Source organism: Camarhynchus parvulus, chromosome 1, assembly GCF_901933205.1.
Source record: "Camarhynchus parvulus chromosome 1, STF_HiC, whole genome shotgun sequence".
NCBI lineage: Eukaryota > Metazoa > Chordata > Aves > Passeriformes > Thraupidae > Camarhynchus > Camarhynchus parvulus.
Window position 1 is genome coordinate 110,685,251 of NC_044571.1, and position 26,702 is coordinate 110,711,952.

Here is a 26,702-nt window from a genome sequence, read left to right on the forward strand (position 1 = left end):
TTTTTCCCTAGCAATGGTTTATAAATTTGTCCCACCACCCAGATGCACCACCACACTGCTGGCATTAAATGAAATCCTTCCAAAAGGAGAACAAGGAAAGCAGATGATTGAATAGATAGGTTGTGAAGTTAATCCAAGTATAAATAGTAACCTGTCATTTTTAGGATAACCAAGAAAACAAGGCAGCAAAATTGTGCAGGACCTACAGAACAGGCAGTCTGTTTAAAATCTCAACAAGCTACAAAACTCCTCAAGGAAAGGGCTTGGTTAAGGATTTCCCCTTGCACTGGGGACATTGGGAAAGTCTTCTAGGAGCTTCTTTTTCATATATATTTTGCATCTACATATCACTTACGAAAGGACAAGATGAAAAGTAACCCGTGGAGTCGTCCACAAGGCTGAGAAAGGTATTGTTGTTGCAAAGAACACGCTTGTGCTTCAGCACTCTCTTTCACAAGGTGCTTCCTCCAGCCTGCACTAAGACAGCTCTCCCTAATAAGAAAACATGTTCTCATAGCAGCCCGGAGAAGGAGGTCGCCGCCACATCCGCCAGCTGAAGGAAAATGCAATCTGACATGCAGTAGGAAGCCAATTAAAGTCAAAAAAGTAAGAGCTAACGAATGAGTAAATTGGCTCAGACTAAGCACTCGAGCCTCTGCATCAGAAAGACTTGGAACACACAGTCCAGCTCCTCAACCAAGGCAGTCACAGGAGACACAGCGACAACTTTGCTGACGCCTTTCATCTCAAAAGAGCTTTCCGAACAAAAGGTTGTTTCATTTGCCAACCGAACATTACCATGTCTGGAAGGAAATACCCAGCAGCCCTTTCAAATTCACAACAGTTTATGACAGGAAAAAAAATACTGCAGCCGACTTTGCAAATGGTGGTAACGATGCTCCCTCCCTGAACTCCTCCATCTATTTCCAGTCAAAGCAACACTTGCTGCAGCACTGTGGGAGTGAGTGGGCTGAGCAGGGGCAACCCTTCTTGTGCCACACTGAGTGTGAGCAATGAATCCCCTACCATTAAGGCTATTTCTAGCAAAATCCCAAACCTCTCACTTCTATACTGAACTGCTTAACTACAGCGTTCATGATGTGTAAAGCCATTTTCCAAACTAAAGAAAAAAGTTATTTTTGGCTATTTTTTTTTTTAGCCCACCAGAGTCACGCCCACTCAAACACTCTTCCTCCATTTTCAAAAAAGAAATTATCAGGCTCCTGATGGAAAGCATTCAGCAACTTTCCCTAGCGAGCAGGCAGGTGAAGGGACAGGCAGCATGCCACATATTCACAGCCTCTCCTCTCAGGAAGGAGAGCCAAAGCATATCAACACAGGAGATGATAATCCTTATCTCCAATCTGCCCCTCTTCCCCTTGCCTATCCTCCCAGCTTCAATTATAATCAGGCAGCCATACATCAAGAATGTCATCAGTGACTATCTGGGAGAGAAAGAACAAGTTATACCAAACACGCCTACAATATTTGAAAATCTTTCAGAACTTTCAATAATTGTTACAGCACTTGTTTTTTTAATATATAATTAACATGATTTTCCTAGAAGAGGCACATTTAAACAAACATTTTACTTTGGCATTTCCTCCACTTTTTAAATGCAGTCAATTACATTTTCTATGCTACGCTGTGTAGTCTGAGAGGAAAAATCAGAGATTAAGCAGAAAAGGAAAGTTCTTGAAGAACCAGAAAGGCAACTAACTATCAAAATTTCTGTATTAGTCTCAAAAAGAGAAGGAAAAAACCAAAACTAAGTGAGATCCTTTATCATTCCTGCTTAACACATGACATTATCATACCCTTCTTTCCAGTGCAGACACACAGAGCAGGGATTGGGATGTATGCTAAATTATGTGGTAGGCTATTCCTATTCTTTCCAAATTACCAAACTCAGATTGCCTTAACCAGCAGAAGCAACCCAGAGTTTACAACTGGCCAGCCTTCACAGGGAAGAAACAAGGGGCTCCTTTAAAAAAAAAACCAAATTTGATTCTTTATGTCAAAGCTGTAATCACCACAGTAGCCTGGGATCATCAGAAGCACACAGGGCTCCCTCCATACCTTGCAAGAAAACAGTTGTGTTACACCTCTCTGACTGCAGAACTGCCTTACCTCAAAAAAAGTCTGACAGATTTTTATGGCTTGAAAGATCTGCAGCCTATCATCTGAAGATATCAGAGAAGAGCAAATGAAAGAGTCCGTGAGAGAGACATTTACATTGTTCTTTCCCAGGCGGCTAGGATTCTTTTTTTAGATAATGTAGAGCTCTTATCAAAAGGAATTAGCCTGGGTGTAATTGCTTAAAACCCATTATCTCTATCAGGATGAAGAAACGCATACTGCATCTTAAGTGAAGCCTCAGAAAAGCCATCAAACTGCAAGGCTGCTGGATTGCTCTTATCTCCATACCATCTGAGATCTCAGAAAAGCCACATCCCCAGCACAGGGTGAAAAAGCAAGTACCTTCCCAGCTGAACTCCATGTACACCGTGTGGACTAACATTCATGGGAAAGCACATGAGTGTTAATTTTGCAGCACAGGAAGAACCTGTTTTCTTCACCACTCATCCCCTCATCCACTGCCACCAAGCCATGGGATTACAAAAGCACCTGAACAAACCATGAGGCCTTTCACTAGAGCACAGTTCTCAGTTATCACAGAACCACAGAATGGTTTGGGTTGCAATGGACTTTTAAAGATCATCTAGTTCCAACACCCTGTCATGGGCAGAGACATCTTGCACTAGACCAAGCTGCCGGAAGTTTCAGCCAACCTGACCTTGAACATTTCAAATAATGGGGTATCCATAGCTTTTCTGGGCAACCTGCTCCCGTTTCTTTCTACCCTCAACATAAAGAATTTTTTCTTAAAATGCAATCAAAACCTGCCCTCTTTCAGTTTAAAGCCATTATCCCTTGTCCTATCACTATGTGCCGTGGTCAAATGTCTCTCTCCATCCTTTTTACAAGCCCCTTTAAGTACTGAAAGGCCACAATATGATCTCCCTGGAGTCTTCTCCAGACTTAACATCAGCCTTCATCAGCCTTTCTCCATAGGAAAGGAGTTCCAGCCCTGACAGCAGTCAAAGATCTTACTGCCCAAAAAAACAGGGACAGTAAGAGAACAATACTTCACCATATGAATTACACTCTATCACTGCACATAGTCAGCAGTTCGTCTGCTCACTGCCCAAGAAGATTCACTTTGGAAAAGCATCAGTGAACCATCTCACAAAAATGAAAGCCACCTTCTGTCTCTCTCCCAAGGCAGCTGCAACAGGCAGCACTGCCTCTCCTGCCATCTCAGGCTTTTGGGAACGAAGCACTGGTCACCCGTACAGTTCCTCTCTTTTGAAGACAAGCTGACTGGCATCTCTCACTCCAGCACATCACGCATCTCAATCCTGTCCCAAAACAAGCTACAGGGATTTGCTGCAAGTGCTTCTGTGGATTACTTATGCTACAGTACAAGGGGAAAGGACCAGTAAACTGCAGTGGAAGCCGTAAAGCAGAAACCAGGTGCATGTGCAGGTAGAGTTTAAAACACTACCACTGGCTGCAGGCAGCACAGATCCCTCTGTACACCACTGATTCCTGGCCATGGGGAGAGGTTTGCTGCTGGAAGGTAGATCAAGGCATATGGCAGGCAGAAGGGAAAGGAGAAGCCATACAAACCTTTCCCAAGCATGCAAAACATGAGGCTACCTTGTAAAACAGAGCAGCTCTTGGCAGGCAGAGAACTGTGGTACCATTGGTCCAAAAAGCAAAAAAAAAAAACAAAAAACAAAACCCCCCCAAAAAACCCCCAAAATCAACCACCAAACTGCCTAGCAGGCAAAGATAACACTAAAGATGATGTTTTAGATTCCCTGGATGTCGAACAATTCCATCACATATAATCTCTATTCCCTTTCCCTATCACTGACTGACAGTTAAAGATAAAAAGCTGTATCTAAGAACTACTTCTGACAAGTCTCTAAAATGCATCTGGGAGTGAAAAAGAAAGGGGATAGGAAAAAAAACCATGAAATGCCAGAATTAACATGCCACTTATTCCTGGGTCTCACCTGACAAACCTGCCCCTGCTAATGGCCTTCATTTACAGTCCTCCAAATTGTCTCCATTTCTATCCTGCTCTGACAGAGCAGCCCATTTAGGTTACCTGGTGACATCTGACCCAAAAAGTCCAGGGATTCTGGAAGTGGTATTTAGACTGCCACACAAGACAGGTGATTTTCTGTTGTTCTTCCTCAGAAGCAATTTGTGTTGCAGAGGAGAAGTTCAATATGTTGCATTCTAAAGAAAATGTTGACAAAGCAGTAAAGCCCACAAGTCAAGGCTTAAGAGCATAGTTGGAAACCAGGCTGCAAATATTTCCAGAAATGCTGTATCTACAGTATCTTCACATTTCTTTTAGTGGGGAGCAAAGACACAGGTTAACAAATACCTACTACTAATGCCAACTTGAGCAAGAGAAGCATTTTTTAAAAGTCCCCAAACTGGAATATACAGAATTAAAATCAGTGCTGTTCTGCAACATCATTAACTTGCACTTATCTCTTATCTTAAATCTTTCCCAAAGCAGTTGGAACCGAGCAGAGCAGTCCAAATCCATTTGTTCTATACTGCAATTTCCTCTGGGCAGAGACAAACCATCTTCTTTGCTCTGTGTGGAATGCAGCCCACCACTAGGATTAAACCGAACTTTTGGGAGATTTAACTGGAGTAAACAATCAGAATAGATAATTTCTAAATCTGCATCTACATTAAGTAAAAATCATACATTGAGTGAAAATCCAAGACAAAAAAAAACCTAAATCCTAGAAATATCACATTAAAACTCTATAAGCTATTATGTTTTTTACCAACATGTCTTTCAACAGGACATAGCTCATAGCAGAGCTGATAAAGCTGGAAAGCTAAGAAAAAGCATTTGTCAAAAGACTTTTTTAAAAGCTGCATGAATAGCAATATCCATGTGTTTTACAAGTCTGTAAGTCATATAATATATATATATATATTTTAGAAAGGAAATCCTGAAACACTCCTTTCTCTCCCCAAAATAATTTCCATTATCGCCACTCTCTTTTCCTCTCAAAGCAGAAAGCATTGATTTTTATTAGCATGAAGTAATCATTTGTTTTCCAAGTCATCTTTAATGCTAGGTAATATACAAAAAAACCTCTTTAAAAATGCTAACAAATACAAGAAGTGCTGAAAACAATGTGAAGTCTTTCCTCTTTCGTTAACAATTATACTAAAATCAAAAAGCAAACAAGAAAAAGCACAGGTGTTTGGAGGGTTTTCTGGGGGGGTTTCTTGAGTGATTGTTTTGCCTTGCTTTTACATGTGAGCCTTTTATTTGCTGTTTGGGATGAAGGGGGGTAGGCTACAGGAGGTTTTTGTTGTTGGTTTTTTGTGTCCTTTACCTGTTTAATTTGGTGGCATTTGTCCGCTGCAATTTAACCCAACACCCCACTCACACCAGACAAGGTCCTGTCTAAAGCCAAGTTAAATCCAAAGGGGATTTGGAAATGAAATTTTAAAAGCCAAATACTTTCATAATCCAGATATTACTAATCTTCACCTCCCCAAGAATTATTTTGGGGTTCGCTTTGAATCTCCACACACAGGCACTCATTTCCTAACAAGCATTTCACCAGATGAGCAAAGGCATCCTGGAGGCTTCAGCAAAAGCAGCAACAGAGGCCCATCACAGAAGTCAGCAGCCACAACACCAAATGACACAACACACACACACACACTTGGGCTCCCAGACCCTCCAGTTGGGATCCTGAAGGGCAGCTTCCCTCTGCCTGCATCTGCTGTTGTGAGAGATTATGGCACGAGGTGGCTGGGCAGCCAGGCTGCTGGAACTGCTGAACAAGGCAGCATATGGCACTGGCCCACCTTGGCTCCACGCTTGACAACTGATTTGCAGCCACAGGAGCCAGTGGGGGGATGGAGCTCAATGTTTCAGAGCAATCCTTTTTGCCTGTAATTTAATTTTCTAACGGTCTCATCTTCACCGTAAATAATCTTCAAGCAAGCAGTCACATTAAAAATGCCAACAGCAGATGCACACAGAATGGGTGTTATGGCATGGAAATGAGTGCCTGTGCCTTGCAGGACTGTGGAGGTACGCTTTTGCCAGGCCCTTTTGCAGCAGATCTTCTTGGACAGATTAACCAACTAGACCAAATTAAAAAGCTAGGAAAGGATAACAGGCATTCCTGGTTTCAAGCTTGGTGCTCACTGTATCAGTTTCTTTACATAAAGATGAATGCAAAGAGCCAGGCAAAGGTGACATAAACCAAGTTACCTAACTTATGCTCTAGCAACTGGTGCCCTCAGAGAACTTCACTTGGGCCCCTACAAAGCCACCACATCCATACTGTTGCCTGAAACCTGGAAAACTGGAGGCCAGTGTTTTCCAAGCCCTTCTCTCAAAGCCTACAGATCCAATTAGCACCCAAAAGCCAATTTCAGGTCACGCAGAGCAACAGTGTTTAGTATGTTAATCTCTGTGGAGCCTGCATGGTATTTTTCTCCTGGACAACAAGGAATTGCACGCATGCGCGCACACAGAGTATGATTTAAGAGACATCAGGGCTCTTCCTCCTTTAAGACAAGATTTACATAACTAATTCTGTAATTGAGAACAGGACTGCAAGGTATTTACACTGCTTGATGCTGCTGAGCTTTTATTATTTGCTGTGGGAGAGACAATGAGAGACTCTCTTGCCCCAGAAAAGATAGGTAGTCTCATCTGTAGCATTAAAAAAAAAAAGAGGAGACACATGAAATTACCCATTTCAGGAAGAGATATTTTCCATTACAGAATCATTTCTCTCTTCCAAAGCAGAGGGTCAGCGGTTCAGTGGGAGCAAGGGAAGAAAAGAGGTCTGGATAAGAAAAAAGATGAGAGGTCAGGGACATAAAACAACATCTAGAAGGCACACAGGGATTCCAGTCAAGGTCTCTGTGCAACCCCCACGCAGACTGTTAAATAAAATTACCCCCAGATGGGTCTGCAAAACAGCTGGCTTTGAAAACAGGCATGCCACAGCACTCTTCATTATTTGAAAGGGACAAATACCAACACAAGACACTTCTGGAAAAAGCTTCACAAACAGCATTCAAATCATTATTGCTTAATGAAATCAGGTTTCATTAAGACTCCTGAAAATTCAGAATAAAGTTTTAGGTTACTAGATGGAATTCAAGATGGCCTCCTTATTTACTTCACTAATATATAAACAGAAAAAAAAAATCTGCATCACAAAGAAAATTAGGACTGCCACAACTATCTACTTTAGCACTAGCACAGTCTTAAAAAAGAGAAAAGGCTGCAGAGGGCAGCTGGTGCTAAGCCCCCAAACATCATACTGCATCTTTGGTGGGTTGCAGTGTACCAAAGATCCAAGATATCTGAAGCACAGCAGATATGCTCCTGGAGTGACACTTCTGGGTCACTTACATCCCAAGGAATACAAACTCCACACTCAGATTGCTTCCCAGGAAAAAGCAAAATGCAGAAACTGGGACTCACCTCAGAAATTCAGTCCTCAATAACCAAAATAATAATGAAGATGCAACCCTCTGTGCTCCTAAAGAATGCTTAAAGGACTGTTCACATTTGAACTTCAGTGTGGAAATAGAAGCTCTTCCCTAAATCACAAATGTGAGCTAAAGCCATGAACACATGTGTGGCCAGGATTTGAAATCCACCCACACTTCGCAGCATCACTTATGCCTGCTCAACAAATTTAACAGCCAAAACTTCCAAAAAAAGCATGCAAGAGTCAAAAATTTCCTGGCATCCAGTGCCTCCAAGAGCTTGAAGGCAAATTAGCTGTGTAATTAGCTGTCTGTGGCCCTGAATCCTACCTCTGAAAGCTGTTCTCACACGTGAAAGGAAACAGTATTGCATGTGGCTGCTGTTTAATTTCCTGGAAGATTAATTTTACTGGACAGAAGAAGAGGCTTTCTGGAACAGGTGGGCAGGTACGTACATGTGGGCAACACAAAAGAGATCCAGAAACCAGCAAAGCATTGAGCAAGCACCTGGTGAAATTCCACTCCAAATTACCCAATCCTGGAGAAAAACAAACATTTCTACTTGTGACTTACAGAGTAAGCAAAAAAAAAAAAAAAAAAAAGAAGAAGAAGAAGAAGAAAGAAGCACTCTGCTCTTGTGTGACCAAGTTAGGTAGTTCTTGAAATGAAGAGGTTCAATTATCAAAAATGCCTGAGCATTAATCTCCTGGGGAACCAAGCCTCCTTTCTAAAGTTCCAGGCTCACAGTCCCAAGCCTTCCATCACCTCTGAAAACCCTGCCCTGAATTCAATGCAGGCACTTTGTTACCTCCAGCAGCAGAACAGCAAGGCTCATCAATTCAGCACCTGGCCAGAGAAGACCAGCAGCCATTTCATGTTCCCCATCACAAATTTAAAGTCTTTTCTCCCTTTAGATTATATGCCAGTAAGTTATCTCTGTTATCTGCTTTGATTAACTTGCAGCATTTGCCGCAGTATCTACTTTTGCCTCAACAATCAATCCTGAGCAGCCTCCCTGGTACACACAGGAACAGGTAGCACTGCAGAATGTCACACACATTTAAGCTTCTGGGGAGAATTTGATGCCATTAGACATGAGAAAACCCACAAGTAATAAAAGACTATCACAGCATAGCACTACTTGGAGCCTTAGCAAAGTTTGGGCTTCAGCCTTTAGCTACCCACTTTCACTTAAGCATGCCCAAGTACACATTTTAAAATGCTTCCTTGTTATTCCTGCTTTCAAGAAGTGTATCTCTCCTAAGTAGATACTTTGCTGCTGTCATTGCCATGCTATGCATTGCACAGTCAACACCAGAGGTGATAAAAGAAAAAGGTAACACAAGATTATCTAATAGGTGCCAACACCCAGAACATCTCAGAAACCAGCTTCAGAGTTAGCCAAATGCAACACCCATGAGCCAGCAAATACTTGGGGGAATTAGCCAAGGTTAAGCACATTAAGGTGAGGTTGGATGGAACTCGAGCAACCTGGTCCAGGGGAAACTGTTCCTCTCCATGGCAGGTGTCTTGATTTTGCATGGGACCAAAACCACGACAGCAGGGGGGTCGGAACTAGATGATCTGTAAGGTCCCTTCCAACCCAAACCATCCTATGATTCTATGAGGATACCACCTCTAATTTAGGAAGCTTCCAAGCTACATATGATGATGAAATGATACACTAGGATAGTAATGTCTTCACTCTACCCTAGGCTTCCACTCATGGCCATTCTTAGAGGAACGCCTGAGGCTAAATAGGTCTTTGGTGTCAGCCTTCTCCTCGCTTCCACAGCCTCAGGAAGCAGGAGCTTGGAGGCACTGCCCTTTCATCACTGCTGCTCCTCAGTGGAGCACAGGCTGCTGACTAGGCTGGGCCCAGCAGTGAGAACAGAGACAAAAAAGGGAGCAAAAGAACACAGAATTTTCAAGTAACTCCAAAATCAGAAGCGAGGGAATCCTTTTGAGCATGAAACAAGAGTGAGAGGCGGGTAGAGAACCAACATGACATTAAAATAGCAGGAGGAGGAGAATACAATTTTTGAAAGACACCCAGAGGGAAAACGCTTAATTGTTTCTTTTCTGCTCCAGTCTCCATGCGGAACTATTCTAGGTTACACTATTTAACAAGACAACCTACGCACAAAATAAGTAGCTGTTAATATTTGGGTGAAACTTGGGATATGCTGAAATTATTCTGTAACTAACACTTATAAATCAGCTCACATTGAAACAGACAGCAGATTGCATGCACCCCAGGCATCCTCACATTTGCTGCATTGGAAAGAAGAGTTATGTCCCAGAGTACATTGTTCAGCAGAACAAAAGACTCTGCATCCCAATGGACAGCGTACCAGCCATTTTGTGGGTCCTGCACTGGTGCACACGTGTAGCACAACAACCACAGACAACACCTCGAGTACACATTGCAAAAGCAAAGTGCAGCGCTGACTAAGCCTCAGAAGTCTCCACCAGCCCCTGTGTTGATGCAAAGAAAATTTTAACATCACTTGAAATTATGTCTAGTGCAAACACAGTAGCTGTCTAACACCATAGGAACAGAAGGGGAAAGTACACCACCAATTTAGAAAGTCAAGGGCGCTAAAATTCACCTGGAGAGCTGTAGATGGATTTGGCCACCTACACTGGCATTAGCAGTCCATGCTTCTAAAGCATGAGGGAAGAGCCTTAGAAGCAGCTTTTAAGTACCTTTGGGATTTCTAATGAAATCCCAGGTGTCTCTCTGAATTGTCCCCTTGAGGGCAAAGAGCCCTCAGGTAACAAAGGATGCACTCACTGCACAGAGGGCCCATATTCCCCAGAGGTACTTCTGACTGGGCCCAGAAAACCCAAGCATGAAACACTCCTGTCCAACGAGCAGAGCAAGCCCTGGCCCCTGAACACATCCTGGAAGCCATGCCAAGCCAAAGAGACCTGTTCACCAGCCTTAGCACTAGGGACCACAGGAACTGACATATCCCTCCAAGTGCAAGCACAAAACACAGACCCATGTGTAAGAAAACAGAAATGTGACATATATTTCTACCACACCAACCTAAACTGGAGAGGTGCTCATTTGGCACCTAAGCCCTTATCTCAGGCTGTAAAAAAAAAAAAAATTCTGAAAGCTTGATCTCACAAGCATTAACAACAACAACAAAAAAAAAACCCAAACAAACAAAAAACCCAACTAAAAAAACCCCAAAATGACAAACAAGCAAACAAAAAAACCCAAATAAAAAGATAAGTAAGAGACTGAATTCTGTGCAGCACTGAGAAGTTCTCCTTGCTCACATACCTCATGATAACATCTGAAAAGATAGCATTGTTTAAAAAGTCAGTGCTATATCTAAGCCCCCTTGGGCAAAAGAAAAGGAGTTATGCCTTCAGTAATGTTCAGAAAGAAGCATGGTATACATGTACTCAGATTTCTCAATGGATGGTTTAAAAATAAAGTATCCTCCTCCCAGGTCTGCACCTAGCCATGTCCAATGTCAGCAATACGTAACAATAAGCCTGACAAGCCTTTCATAAATAAATACAACAGAACTGTTTATTTCCCTTTTAATTTCTTCACTGTTTATAGATTCACACTTTAAACCTTCTAAGTACTACTTACACGCCCTGCTCAATTTTTATTTTACTACACCACATAACCAAGTGGGTTTCTGTCTTGCTGGAATGACAGTCATAAGTCATGCTAACAGCACCACTATCCTATAGAAAATTTGTTTATTATTAGAGAGCAATCAGTATTACTACTGTTACAAGAAAATAACAAAGTGGCTAAAAGGCACTCCTGCTGCTAGTGAAGAGCTAAATGAAGGTATACACAGAATTTACAGGGCTCTAGTTAACTATACAACTCTGCTCTCACATCTTGCCTCCCCACTTAATTTTTCAGAAAAAACAACAGGTTTTTTAAGAGATTAATAATCTGAAGAGCATTTCTCAGGAGCTTAAACCTGTTCAAATCCACAACACCAAATTATGACGTTTCAAAGAATTCAAGCAGAAGAACACCTGCCTTAATGGAATGTAAGAGCAGCCTACAAATGCCTCCACTGTTTGTAGTTTTATAGCCTAAGCCTACCTGGAGTCAAAATGCAGGGCACAAAGCACACAGCTACATCATGTTTTGCCTTTCCCCAGACAAAACACAGATTATTTCAAGATCTTTACTCCTTTCACAAAGAATAAGCAAGCCTTGGACAAGGGATTGCCAGCAAGTCTTAAAGTACAGAAGTCCAGTGTGTCCCTAGATGGAAAAGCAGCAATCTTTGCCTTTATTGTAAAAGGATATCCTCTTTAGCAAAGAGAATTGTGTTTAAAAAAAAAATCTGTTTAATATTTGAGTAATTATCTTCCCTGGGCAGTTTTAAGGTATTTATATTTCTGCCTACCCTGCTCAAACTTCACTTTCATCTCTTAGCAATTCAATGCAAGAAATTCACTACCTGTCCATCACCCGCAACTGCTCAGTACAATCAGTGAGTTCTCCCAGAATTCTCCGAGATCCTATTGAAAAAATCTCTCTACTCATGGAAAGAACCATCTTCATTAATCCACCTGGCAGATGCATTCTTCCCTTCTAATCATTATGTGAGTTTACAAATCTAACAAAGCTGTACTCACATCACATTATTCAGATTACAAATTCTCTGGGAAAAGAAAGCTTGTGGGCATGGTGCTGTAAATCATCAAAACCACTTCTTACTCCTAGCTGATACCCACTTTAAGAAAATGTATGTACACAGCTGACTGCTAGGGAAGAGTCACAGGCATGGTCAGTCAACTGGTTATCACTGAAACAAACATCTGTTAAGCAACAGAACTCAATAATCAGAATATTTTCTGCAGGAAGGACACATTTATACAGGGCAGCTCAAACTTTGAGTGAAACCTACCCAGAGTATTGTAAGCCAGGGCTGTTAAGTTATCTGCAGAGAGCCTGAAACAACAGCAGAGGCAAAAGCTGCATCCTTGAATGTCAACAACAGAAGCCAATAACAAATTTAACACCACTACTGTGGATTGTTCCAGGATTTACGTATTTTTATGGAAATGCACAAGAGTTGAATGTTCAATTGCCATTATCACAGTCAGGTTAAGTCTGTGAGGCAGTACTGGGGTTACAAGAAACATCCTGCAGGAAAAGTTTAAAATGAGGCTCCCTAGTTTCTGTCAGTAAAAGAGAAGAGAACAGACTTTAACAACCTAACTTCACAAGCTCCTGCTAAGCCTGGATGGTCAGTCACTTAAATATTTGTCCCTATTTCATCCTTAAGTGCCAGAAATGTTAAAGGACAAGGAAAGAAAATGTTCATAGAATCACAGAGTATCCCAAGTTGGAAGGGACATATGAGGATCACCAAGTCCAACTCCTGGCAGGACACCTCAAGGGTCACACCATGTACCTGAGAGCAGTGTCCAAACACTTCTTGAACTCTGTGAGTCTTGGTGCTGTGACCACTGCCCTGGAGACCCTGTCCAGTGCCCAACCACCCTCTGGGTGAACAACACTTCCCTCATATCCCACCTAAACCTCCCCTGACTCATCTTCCTGCCATTCCCTTGGGTCCTGTCACTGGTCACAGAGTGAAGAGAGCAGTGCCTGCCCCTCTGCTTCCCTCATGAGGCTGTTGAAGACCACAACGAGGTCTCCCCTCAGTCTCCTCTTCTCCAGACTGAACAGAACAAGTGACCTCAGCTGCCTTTGTACAGCTTCCCCGTCAGTCCCTTCACCATCTTCATAGCCCTAATTCCAATTAGTTTCTATCTCAACATAAAACATTTCTGTAACAATCAGAGGTAGGTGGTGCTAAGGAGGGGGAATACAGAAATGGACAGTGGAATTTCTGTATGACCCCCACCATAAATTCAAATAATGCTCTGCCAACTAATTCATTTTTAGACCTCATTTGGTTTTAAACTCCAGTTTGATTATTACTTGGGACTTGTGACAGGAGCTTCCATGCAATGCATACATGTGGCTAAAATCATCAAAATTACAAGTCACAGAGTAACTGTGTAGCAGAGTAGCAGTATTTATGTAACCACAGTAATATAAGGCAATATTCTTTAGAGATCTTTCATTAGACCAGCTCACGGTAAGAAGAGATGGCATACATGTCCTTTTTCTGAAACAGATAGAATAAGAAACTTCTGTAAAGTTTCAAAAACACCAAGATCCTAGAGAAAAAATATCTCTACTGCTATACCTTGCCCATCATTCTGCCTCAATGAGCTCAAGCACAGCTCAGCTCACATCCCACAGCCTCTCACAGTTCTGCCCATCACAAGTGTACACTCCAGTGCTTCTACTCAGTGACTTCCCTGCAGAACAAAACACCCAAGATGACCTGACAAAATCCTTGCTGGCATTCACACTTCTGATGCTGCAAAGAAGACTATTTAGATAGAAGTGGATGCAAATGGAAGAAAAAGGCAGGCAAAGGATGACTTCATGCACAGAAACAGATGTTCTGAAAGAGGGCAAGAGAGAAATTCCACTCTCCTAAGAATGCCAACAATATATACCAGCAGATGAGCAGAATTCTGCCCAAGTGCTATTCAGGTTTCCCAGCAGGTACTCACTGCCCTTCATCTACTTCAACACAAAGCACACATTCCATCTTTTCCAAGGAAAAGCAGAACCTCCTCAGCACAGGCAGGCTAGTCAGGAGACAGTCTGAGGCTCCTGTGGCAGAGGCTGCTGAAACAGACCCACAGGTCCCCTGAAGCTCCCACCAGCCTTCCCAGCTATGCATGAACCAGGCATCTCCAAGAAAAGTTACAGCAGAACAAGAACACAGGCAAGCCATGCTTGCTCCCCTTTGCACATCTTTAAAGAGTGTCCAAACCCAGCCTGACTTACCCAGACACATCCCTGCCTCTGAACAAGTACTGAAGATCTGTCTGAAACATGGTAAATGTACCAAGAGGGAATTTTATATCAAATTGCAAGAGAAGGGTACATGAAATTGCGTGTGAGGAACTTAGGGATCCTGCAAAGACACAGAAACAATCATCAGACCATTTCCTGCCATCATCTGGTGCCATACATCCAGGACAATATAGAAGTCTTACAGGTAGGGCATTAATTACCACAAGTTAAAAATCTCCTTGGCTTCATGTATTGAAAACAATTGTCACTCCATGAGCTTTTCAAGTTTCTAATGCATACAAAACCAGCAATTGCTGGGGAGCTGCAGAAGGAAGTGGTGGTGTTAACTAGTGCCAAGAAGCATTCAAATAACTTCGAAGGTCGAAGTTCTTCACTCACCCATGCAGACAAAACAGTGAAAACCAGGGCAAACAGGGCTGTCCTTCCTTGTGCATGTGTCAGCCACAGCCAACACACATCTGGCTGTCTTGTATCAGAAACTGGGTTCCAAGCTCACTCAGGAGCCAACCTCAGCTGCAGAGTTTTAATTCCAAGAAACATCTGTGGACTTGTGAGAGTCACCTGACCAAAGCTCTGCTTTGGACTGCGCTCAAGATCCCACAGCAACGAGGCAACCCTGACAGTGGAGGATTAGTGCTGAGCCCAGACTGCCACTCGTGTGAAAGCAGAACTCATGCTGGACTTGGGCCAAACCCGCATATGCAAAGCGTGTTCTCACCCCAATGCACCAATACCAGAAGTGCAACCAAAAAAAGAAAATAAGAAGAAAGCCAGCACATTATTTTGATTACAAATGCATGTTCTGTCAAAGTCCAGGTAAGGGGACTCATTCTGGGGTAGGAATTGTTAAAGCATGGAAAGGACCCACCTTACAAGTTTGAGTACAGAAGTGCCCCATGCACTGCCCTGTATCCACCTGTAGGTTACTACCCTTGCCCAGATACACAAAGAGATTTAAGTGTCTCTACAGCATCAGACAGGGTGAAAAATCTCTCTAATCTCTCTATATACATACAAACTAAAAGCTGACAGCTCACATCAAGAGGGGGATCAGTGAAAAATACTTCAAACTTCCTTTAACAGCTACTTTCTAAGAAGCTTTGGCCTATCTCTGTTGATCCTTAGAGGTTCATAAGGCAAAGTCCAGAACAGGCACACGCCCTGCAGCCTCTGGTCCCAAGTAGGAAAAAGGCTACCATGTGAAGTCTCATTTGTTCTTCAGCTATTTTGGAAGGACATCCCCACCCAGTAACTCTATTCACAGTACTGCAGCCTCCCCCTCAACCCGCCCTTTCAGACTTTAAAGGCAGACACCAGCAACAACTCAGATGCCACAGCATACCCTGCAGCCACATCCATCACACTTCAGTCCTTGTTTTAAACTCTGCAGGAGTCTACAATTAGATATTCCATTTACCTGCCAGTGGTGAGCAGAAAACTTTGCCTAGAAAACCAGGGTATTTCAAGATTCAACTGCAGAGCTTTGAAAAAACGGCAGTTTTTTACCAATGCGGTAATAACTGCCCCAGCACCACCATCTCATGCAGACAAAGCTATAACTAATTCTTCCATTTTAAACAAGTTATTCCCACACTTCCCTTTCTCTGTGGAAAGCATGCCCTGCTCCAGTTACCTCTCCTCCCCTTCCTTCTCTCACTTCTAATTTCAAGCACCAGCCATACTTCTGTGCCCAGTGACCCCAGGGTATGCATGCTATGTTCTCAACTTTTTGTTTTAACAGATAAACCTACAGACCTAGGGATGTCAGCAGCTTTGCAACTATTGACAGGTGCCTGTCAATAGAGTTGCCAGCAGACAGGGCTCAGTCAATAGCTTTAGTGACCATTCAACCCCGCTTGGCGATAAGACAGGGAAGACCCAGCCTTGTGTTACTTCTCACTTCCAAACACACAGTGATTTTGTCTCTAATAAGCTGTCATGTTCTTTATTTTCTCACTGATGAGGCCACCTCCAAGCACTTAAGCTCTGCTTGCCAAAAGGTACAGCATGCCTTGTCTAGAACCAAGCCCTGAGATCAAACAGGAGCAAGGCTGATGCGATACACTTCTTACTCCACATTAACTTAAACCTCTGTATAAACTGGATGGGAACAAGAACACTGCACATACACCATAAAGGCTCTTTACACAGACAAACACCATCCACAGACATCACCTCCGCAACACACAGTATATTGCTGGGCTTCTAAAGAACATAACTCTTTTGGGGGAAGGTGGATGTATCTGGGTAAATATTATGGGTGGCGCTGTGAAAGCACAGAGTAGTCTGTGGCAAAGGCAAAAGGCAAAGGAAGATAATCACCCCTCCTACCCTCTAGGAAGAGGATTAGAGCGCAGACAGAAAGACTAACACCTTGCTGCTTATTCTAACAGTTTCCATTAACAAATAATTGCCTATTTTCACCTCAGTATTACTAGCTGCATTCAAGCACAAATACATGTACTGATTAGACATGCATTTCTGAGGGGGAAAATGGGCATTGAAACTTAAATTACCATTCACAAACCAAGCAAATTCTGAATTTTTGCTCCAAATGAATATGTTTGGTACCCTGAAAACCTAGGAAGCATCCTCCATCAGTTCAGCATCTGTTTCATATTTAGAAGCTATTCTTTGCAAATGCAGAGGTCACACTGCTTTTAAAGCAGCCTCTGCCAACTCCCTTTCGCGGGGCAGATTTAATAGCGAATTCCACTGCCACAGGATTCAGTGTGTAATGATGAAGGGTAGCGTGTCAATAGATGAAACTGCACACATCAATAAGGAGCTGGCAGAGGTCCCCACGGATGCCTCTCTTGCAACAATCATTCTAATGCGTGTAGGAGAACAATGCGTTACAGCCCGCTCAAAGATTCCCCACAGCCACACTGCATCAAAGGCCGGCTCAAACGCCGCGCTAAAGCTCTGCTCCCGGAGCCAGCCGTGCAACATGCATGGAAACAAAGTCCTTTACACTGGCAATTGTTCTTTTCAACACTGGCAAACCTAAGCAGAGCCAGCTTTTTGTCGGAACTGGACTCTTGCTAACCAACACGATCCCCAGCAATGGTTCCACCAAACTCTTTTCAGAGGCGACGGATGCAGCAAGGTGAGAGTGACTCAAAGATCTTGAGAACACACAAATTGCAGTCACAAAGCAAGCATTGAGCAGCACAGCTAAACCATGTCTTTAAGAAAGGCAGAAAGACAAGTCCAGACTAATCAAGCCTGTTAAACAGAAAGAGTGGAATAAGAGCAGCTACAGCAGCAGGAGTTGTTTTACAGCCAGCGCGAAGTAAAGAATGGTGATGGATATCTGGGAAAAAAGCCTGAGAGGAGAACTGAAGCCAGAGAACAAAAGTTAAAAGCAACACAAAGTTTACATTGATTTTTTTTTTCCAAGCTACACATAAGAAAGATGATATATATACTTTGTGTGCTACAAGCAGCAGACTCACAGCAGCTCTGATCAGTGATCCACACAGAGCAGTACATCAATCCAGCATTGGCTAATTTGGCAAAAGGAGAGAAAAAAAGAACAGAAGTGGGGGGCAGGGGAGAGGGGGAAAAGGCCTTCACAAACATTTACAGAAGTCTGAAACTGGAATAAAAAGGAGGGCTCCATTTCTCCACCCCCAACTGCAGTTGTAATCCTTTGACACCTTACAAGCAATGACAGAATGCTTTCTCTAGGGACCTGAGACTAATTCCCTATTAAGCTATTACAAACTGATGCTTTTCCAAGTCTATAATGTGGCCAAATTTGGACATTTTCCTAAGAACAGCAAAAGCCACATTCTTGATGCAGAGTTAACACTCCAGCCAAATTTCCAGTTCTTGTTCTAAACCACAGCAGGGTTGTGCTAGAACTTCCAAACTTGGCAGCTGACATTATTATTGGTTCAAGAGTGACAAGGAAGAAATAGCTAGAACCTGCAAGAATCAAAAAGGAAAAAAAGAATTCACCCTGCTGCCTTCCCAAGTGTAACTACTGGAAATACTGGAGCATTTTAAGGAAAGAGAGAGCGAGGGGAGCAGTGTTTCCTGGGGGGGGAAAAAAAGTCAACCTGTGGTAGACATCCAGCCCAGAAAATTTCAGCATGAATGCCTGAAGTCCTGCAGAATAATAAACAATTTAAGAGATGGCACTCATAACAAACAGGAACAAGCAGATATACTACAGGCATTGCTGCCAGGCCTGCTTATTGGCAGCTGTGACAGATTGCCTGGGAGCTCCAGTCTTTAATTAGTTCTCATTCCTGAAGTTCACAAGTCAATTAATTCTAAAAACCACCCTCAGATTCTTTTTTAAAGGAAATCCTGTCCAAGATTCTCTGCCTTTCTTACCTCTTCTTCCCATAGCTCAGCTAACAGTTCAGATCCTTTAAAGCATCCATGCAAATTCCATCTGGCCAGGGAGATTATCACTAGTCAAATACTTCAGCTTGCTTCAGCAATTCTTCATATTTCTGCAGCAGTATTTTGCCTCTGCTGCACACAACATTTACTGTTCCCCAGGCTGCTTCTTCAGCCCCTCTTTCCCCACATCTTGCCTCCTCCAGGGTAATGAACAGGAGCACCAAGTGCAATACTCCAGCGCCAGTTTCAAGCAGTCCCCATGGCAGTCACATGGACCCAAATCTCCAAGCATTACCACATTGCTTTATAACTTTTTCAAGACTCAACAAAGGCATTTAGCAACACTGGTTCTACCTTCTACCTAACTCACTTTAAACTTGGTCAGAATACCAAAGATGATTACAGTTTTCACTGGAAACCCAGATTTGATACCACTTCCAACTTTGGAAGGAACAGGGGAAAAAAATCAAAATCAAAAAAATCCATCCTTTTTTTCTGTCTCAGACTTCATTAAGAAGAAATCAGTTATGCTTTACAATTATGACATCTTACATGTATATGAATAAGCCAGCTTCTGATATGAAACTCAAAAAACCTAAGAAACTTTAAGTTCCTTAATTACTGTCTTGCTTCTTATCCTGTTTTATATATGCTGATCATCTGGAAAGACATTATTGAAGACTTTTGGCACAGCAAGTACCGCGTAATTTATCCAAAAGCAGTTTGGTCTGAAACTGATTTTACACCTTCACCCTTTGCAAGACACAAGGTGTAGTAAAAGTTTCTAATTATTTCTGAAGTCTCTTCTCAGTAGATATTTGAATCTTGAAAGACAACTGAAATTTGAGGCTTTTTATAGAATCAACTGACAAAAAAAAAAAAAGGAAAAATGGAGAACCATTGAGAAACTTATCTCCCTGTAAGATCATTTCTTCTTTAGAACAGGAAATTCTAACAACTTCAAACCTGCTTATGACACAGTCTCTCCCTGCCTTGTTCAATCCAGTTTTGAGGTACCTTGTGCAGGTTAGGAACTGGGGTCATGCTGCAAACTGCTTATTATTCCTGGACAGAAATGGAAACCATGCCTAGACAATTTCACCTCCCAGGTCTCTATAAAACTTTAAAGTCTATAAGACTTTATCACTTACTATCACAGATCTGAGAAAGCAGAACAAATATCAGAGGCCTGGTAACATCTCCAATAAAAGTCAAAAACAAAGTATTAAACAGATATTTTTATTTGCATTTCAATATATGGACTGCCTCTATACTCCATCTAATATCTTTCTTTTGAAAGTACTAGAGACTTTTATAGACACTGACATAACCACTACTTTGACCTAGCTCCTTGTCTTCCTCAAGTTCTTTCCAACTTAACTTTCAATCGACTTCTGTACATAATCTGAAAGAATTCACATTTTCAGACAATGTGTCCCCTTTCCCTTCCTTCCAAAACACAAAACTTCACACACCATAAAATATATCACTGAAAGGCATCTAAAACCAGACAACTGAAATGCTCACTTTCTAAAAATACCTTATTCAGATATGTACCCATTCCCTTCTAAAAAAATATACATTTCTGTTTTGCAGGTTAGTGTTTGACAAGGATTATGGAGATGGGGAAAAAAAAAACCCCAACCCACAACAACAAGAAACAACCACACAGAAACAAATCAACCCATGAATACATTAGATGTGAAAGCTGAAATCTCAAATGTCCCTGAATGTTTGTTTATATAACTACACGGATGGATATATATTATTTCTTAAGCACGTTCCCCTCTAATCAAGCATGTGGCTGCATTTTTAAACAACCCCTACTGCTTACTTCAAATCTTGTTCAGGCAGGTTTATACCTCAGCTCGGGGATTAGAGCCAAACACAACAGAGGCTACCTAAAGAGAGCAAGCTGTTGCTAGGCTGAAATGTAGCCATCAAGAAACCTGGGGAACAAGGTCAAAGAATTTCAGAAAAAGCACCTAGACTCCCTAAAAAGCAGCCCCAGACAGGCACCTACAAAGATGCAAGAGAGCCAGAGAAGGTGACTAAGCCATCATCTGCCAACCCTAAGGAACACAGGATGTAAAGGAACAAACACTCACTACACTGCTCACCCCTCAATTCCCACATGTTCCCGCAGCCTACACACCAAGAAAATACATCAGCTTGACAAAGCCACAGGGAAAGAGCTTCCTCCTCAGCAGCACCACCTGCCCTTCCTTCAGTGCCTCACCAACCCAGTTCCAACACTCACTACGTGCTTCTAGTGCATTAGCAGTCTGCAATTCCCTTTTGGAAGCCTTCTTAGCCACCTCCTATGTCACAGGAGATAGGCAGGTCTAGCTGTAAGCCTTCTCTGAGCACCAGTGAGGATCTGAGCCTGCCTCCTTCCAAGAACAGGCAGGAAAAAGGCACCAGGACCAGCCCTGGGCTCACCCACAGGTGAGCAGGCACCAGAAGGGAAGAGGGAGCAGATTCCACTCTAACATACCTCGAACACTCTGTAGGCAATCATCCTTTCATTGCCTCCCTGCCCTAAACCTTGAGGCTCTCCCTTTCTCTAATGCTCCCACTTCAGCTGCAAATGCAGGAAAAGATTAAAGCGCGCTTTTCCTTGAAGTGCATGATCACAATAACTTACACTAATTACCAAAAGCCTTCTATTGCAGAGCTTGAATTAAACCTTGATTCAAATGACTAATTGTTGTAGCTTCTGAGGAAAAGAAACAAAAAATAATTCCAGACACGAGATGCAGGAAACAACTCCATCCATCTAAGCACACAGCTCCTGGGGTTCTGGCACGCTGGAACTGACTTTCATCATAGCGGACAGCAAGTGCCACACAGGTCTGAAAGGTGAGTAAGAAAAAGGCCATCTCTGGGAAACCCATTATCAGTGGTTTTCCCCCAGGATCCACTGAGTACATGCTCTCCTCATGCCCCATAGCATTTAAAGAAAAACCTTTTTTTTTTTCAGATGCACTGAAATTATTACCTTGGACCTCAAACAAGAACCAGGAAAAAAAATCCAGGAGGCGGAATGCTTATTGTTTACTTTACTGTCTGAGCCCTGGTAACAATCAGATGCTTGTTTTGGTTTTTGGCCGTCTTGTCCTAGGAGAGATGTTTTGGTTTCCAGAGCATTTCACAGGTTGATTAGGTAGATTGGCTGCAGACTGAAATCGCACATGAAACAGACAGAGCAAAACGCTCTTATAGTGCTCTCCTTTGTCAGGATATCACCACACCAGAGGAAGGAAGGAAGAAAAGAGAGACTAGATGAAGCCTTAGTATCAGGATCCCACAATCTCCTTACCAAACAGATTATAACTGTACTGGATCAAAAAGAAAGGATGATTAAAACATTTTCATTTGTCATAGCCAAATACTTCAGCCATTTGCATCCTTTTGCCGGATTATTTTGTAAATATCTGAAGAAAACAGTCAAGTCTAAGTACTCACAAGGGATAAACTTGTGTATGCTTCAGCTCCTTCCCTCCACCTCCCTTACACAAGAATTCCTCAATACTTGCAGCAAAAGCTCCAACCCATCTCTCCATTAAAGAGCTGCCAGAAGTGGTTCACAGAAGTGTACTTCTCCCATCCAGAGTGAGAAAATGACTACTTTCCAAACCTCTTAACCTTTGGAATATTTCATAGAAGTGACCAAGTAATGGTATCAAAAGACAGGCACTCTACAACACACACTACAAATAAGACTACAGTTCAGAGATTTTTCTGCACACAAAAACACTTTCAGTTTTAAAAGCACCATTGTAATTGCCAAAAAGGAATCCCCAAGAGACAACTCAGAACATCTAGACAAACCAGATCATGAACAACGGCCACATATCTCTGCATGCACACTTAAAGTTCTTCAAATTATTTCATCTTGATTTAAGAAGGAAACAACTTTCCTGTTGTGCGTCATCCTTAACAGTTTTTACTTTTTGCTGCGTGACCTTGAGCATCTGAGAGTCTTGATTTTCCGCTTGTCCTATTAAACCATCCTCTTGAAAAATCTTATTCCCTTTCTGTTTCTAAACAAAAATACTGAAGGTGAGCTCTCCAGCTCATGACTGTTTCCCCAGCTGGCAGCACGCCTATATTGTAAAGATAAACGAGATGACTAACGTCAGCTGCAAGCAAGAGAAAGCACAGTGGACACTTTTGTCTGGTAGGATCTTGTAGACAGAACACCCTCTGCCCCAACAGCCTGCAAGCAGCCTCAGGAAAAAAGACTGGGACAAGACCAGGTTTAGGAAACTGACTTTCCAACTGCAACTCTCAGCTCTGCAGACCTGGCTATGAAAGATTCAACATCTAAACAATTAGGAAAGTGCTCTGGCAGACTTAAGGAAAAAAAAATTGCAGCAGAGTCAAAAGTACAAGCACAAACTAAGTCAGTGAATAGAGTTTTGTTTAAAGAAGAGTGTTGGCAGTATGGGGCTGGGGCACTGCTTAGTTACTCCTTCCACCTGAAATCTGGAAAAGGCTTTCACTCACTACCTGCAATTAATTAATCAAGTATTCTGAATAATGAACTACGTAGAGGAACCTGTGGGACATGCTTGCTCACCTGTACCTGATGTCCTTCTGGCTGCCCAGAGCCGACACAAAGCCACTCAAATACTACTAGACAGAGATATCTAACCCGAATGGTCTTCTAGTTCTCTACTTTTACGTTCACTGCTACTTCTGTAACAGGGTAAGCAACAACGCTACAAGTACAACGTTAGTGGGAAAACAAGGGGGAAAAAAAAGGAAAAAAAAAAATCCCACGACAACCCACCACCCACCCTTTTGTGTAGAGCTTGCTTGTCTTTATTCCTGCACGCTGCCTGGCTGGCACTGACACCAGGAAGGAACAATGCCACATGTCACGCTAACGACAGCTACACAATTACCTGAACACAGCGTAAACCATCACCTACACAATTACACGCTATCTCCTAGCGGGAGAACTTCCCGGCAGAGGCAGCAAACCCCGGGAGCCCGGCAGGAGGGCTCCGGGGGCGCGCTGCTTCCCCCGCACCCGGTGTGAACGGAGAACCCGAGCAGGGTGCGGGCCCCGGGGGACACGCACAAGGAGGGTCCCCGCCTCAGCCAGCGGCTTCACCTCCGCCAGGTGAGGTCTCGGAGCGAAAGAGCGCTCCTACCTCACCGCCAACACGGCCCCGCACCGGCTCCTTTACGGGCAACTATGGCTCCACCGCCACGTTCCGCGGCCGGGGCGCCGCGGGACCCCGGAGCCTGCGGGAGCCCCCGGGCAGCACCCCGCGACCCGCCCCCGCTCCGGGGAGGCCCCCTAAAGTTTCGGGGAAATGCCCGGCAGCGATCCCCCGGAGGGAGCAGCGGGCACCGGGGGATCCGGGCCGGCCGATTCCGCCCGCTCCAGGGGCCGGCACAGCCCGGCGGGCAGGCGGCACAGCCCGGCCCCGCCGAGGGCAGCGCCCGGCCGGGCTCCGCGGCGCCCCGGGCGGGCACGGCCCGGCGGGCGGCTCCCTCCCGGCCCCGCCGCGCTACCTGCGGGCAAGGTGGCTGAGCACCCCCGGCCGCCCTCCCCGCCGCCCCCCGGCCGCGCACCCCCGGCTCACCGAGCAGCAGCAGGACGAGGAGGAGGAGAGGCAGGCAGGACGCCCTCTCCCCGCGGTGCCCCATGCTGGCAGGGCTGCGCGGCGCCTCTCCCCTAGGCGAGCGGGACCGCGGGCGCGCAGGCTGGGCTGCCCCGGGGGCACCGGCGGCGGCAGCGCTCCTCGGCCGGCCGCTCGCTGCCCTGCGAGCGCACGGAGCCGCCCGCCCGCCCCGACCGGCCGCGCCGCGCGGCGCAGCCAACCACAGAGACAAACTTTCCCAGCGCCCGCCCCCGCCCGCAGGTAGCGGGGGCGGCGCGGGGTCCGGCCCGGCCCGGCCCCTTCCCCCCAGGCGGGAGAGGGAGGGCGGAGAGCGGGGCTGCGGGCCCGGGGCGCGGGGGAGCGCCTCGCCGAGAAGGGCCCAGCGGAGAACGGCACTGCCCTGGCCGCCTCCCTGCCTTCTTCCCTCCCGGGGCCGCCGCCGCCGCGCACACGTGGCTTGGGAAAGCCCCGGTGCGGGGAGGGCGGGCTGGCCCGGCCGGGAGCGTCCCCTGGAGCCCCGGGGGCGGCCCTTGGGCAGCGTGGGGCCGGGACGCTGTTTGGCCGCTCGTTCCTGCCCCGGCTGCGGAGCCCGTCCGGCCCCGCCTCACGGGGTGGGGTCCCCCCGTGTCCGCGGCCGGGGCTCGGCGGTGCCCCCGGTGCTCGCATCCCGCGCACGGAGCCACCGCCCGCGTGTGGAGTCACTGCCGGCCCTCTGCCCATCACTGCCCCAGCCGGGACTGCCTGCTGGGCTGCCCCAGGCACGGCGGGCACTCGTGCCCCGTTTCATGCATGTTTAACCTCAAAAATCAGTGCCGGCTGTGCCCATCGTGTGCCCTACCCTTCCACGGACAGCACTGGCCTGCCCGTGCTCCTGTGGTTCCATCCTGCTCACGGCCTGGGTTAGGAGCAGGAGAGCACAAACACTCAAGTGTGTCTGTACTCCAAGCATTTCATGGACAAGGCCACCACTCCCTCGCCCACTGGTGCCAGGCAGCCCCACAAGCAGCATTGCCCTTTTTTGAGACCCGGTTTCTTTTCCCCTGCCTGAGATCCCAGTTTACTCAATAAGGGGCTGCTGCAGCATGGCATTCGTGCCACCAAGTCCACCACCTTCCTTCCCAGCCTGCTCAGAGATTTTTGTTTGCTCGAGGATTTAATTTCCTGTTTGTTTGTAAAAACAAAGAGCGGAGGCACTGGGCGGCTCTCTAGTAACTCGGACAGTTATCTGCTCTTTCAGTCCCCTTGCCACATTCTCTGGGAAATCTCTGCTCTCCTTGGGCACGTCTTGCTGTCTGTTGTCCAGGCTCTGTGGTAGAGAGGGATCTGTGTTATACGTTTTCCTTTGAGGAATCTCTGGAGCCTCTGCATGGTTTGGGGCAGCTGCTCCTGCACAAAATGGCTGGGTTAGGTTTTATTCTTGTGTCTCCAATGCACCTTGCTCTTGAGCACGACTTGGCTTGGGCGAGGTTCAGGAAGTGTGTGCTGTGTTCTTGACTGAGCATGATTATCAGACTGGATTTTAGGCTGGACTTTGTTATTCCTTCCGTTATGCTTTACAGGAAAGAGGGTGTTGTCTGATAGGAATGAAATGAGGCCCTCCTAAAACTGATGAGAACTTTCACCCTCCAACCACAGTTACCTGAGCTCCTGCAAGGAGTAGATCAACATCTTTGCAGAGCTGTCCACGAGCCATCTGGAAGACACTTGGTCCTGTGCACAACTGAAGTTCACCCAGCTCCCAGACAGCAAATGAGGCTGAGTCCACAAATGTGACTGAGAAAAAGTTTTATGAACAAAACAAGGCTGTCTTCAAATATGTTCAAAATGCCCTCCTATCCCTGCTTGTTCTTGCTGCCTGTTTCCAGTTGTTCTGCTCTCCTCCTTTAGCCAGCATTTAAACACACTTTTTCTTCGCTGGGAGATGTCACTTCCATAAACCAAGACGTGTCCCTCAAATTCAGAAAGCAGGTTAGATGTCTCACCCTTACCAGTCAGCTTCCACCACACTGGGTAAACTCCTGATCCTTCATCAAGCTTTAGTCCTGAAACCCTGCTGTCCTGAGCCCTGGGCTGTGTTCTCAACATGCACCTCTCACTCTTTTACTTCAGTAAGAACCACTTTTCCCTCACATATAGTCAGACTTCCAGACAGAAGGGCCGCTATAACCCATTAATCTGACCCATATACAAAAGCCATAGATTTGTTTCCTCAGCAGCTGGATCAAAGTGAGTTAGAA

The 26,702-nt window shown here is 44.8% G+C and overlaps 1 protein-coding gene across 1 annotated transcript in view; it reads right to left on the minus strand.

Moving 5' to 3' along the window:
• PTGFRN (prostaglandin F2 receptor inhibitor) overlaps window positions 1-24,657 on the minus strand; it is a 66,561-nt gene extending 41,904 nt beyond the window's left edge. The window contains exon 1 of the mRNA XM_030951650.1: window positions 24,448-24,657. Coding sequence (XP_030807510.1) covers window positions 24,448-24,511 — 64 coding nt within the window. The 5' untranslated portion in view covers window positions 24,512-24,657. The remainder of the gene's footprint in view (window positions 1-24,447) is intronic.
• Window positions 24,658-26,702: the final 2,045 nt, after the last annotated feature.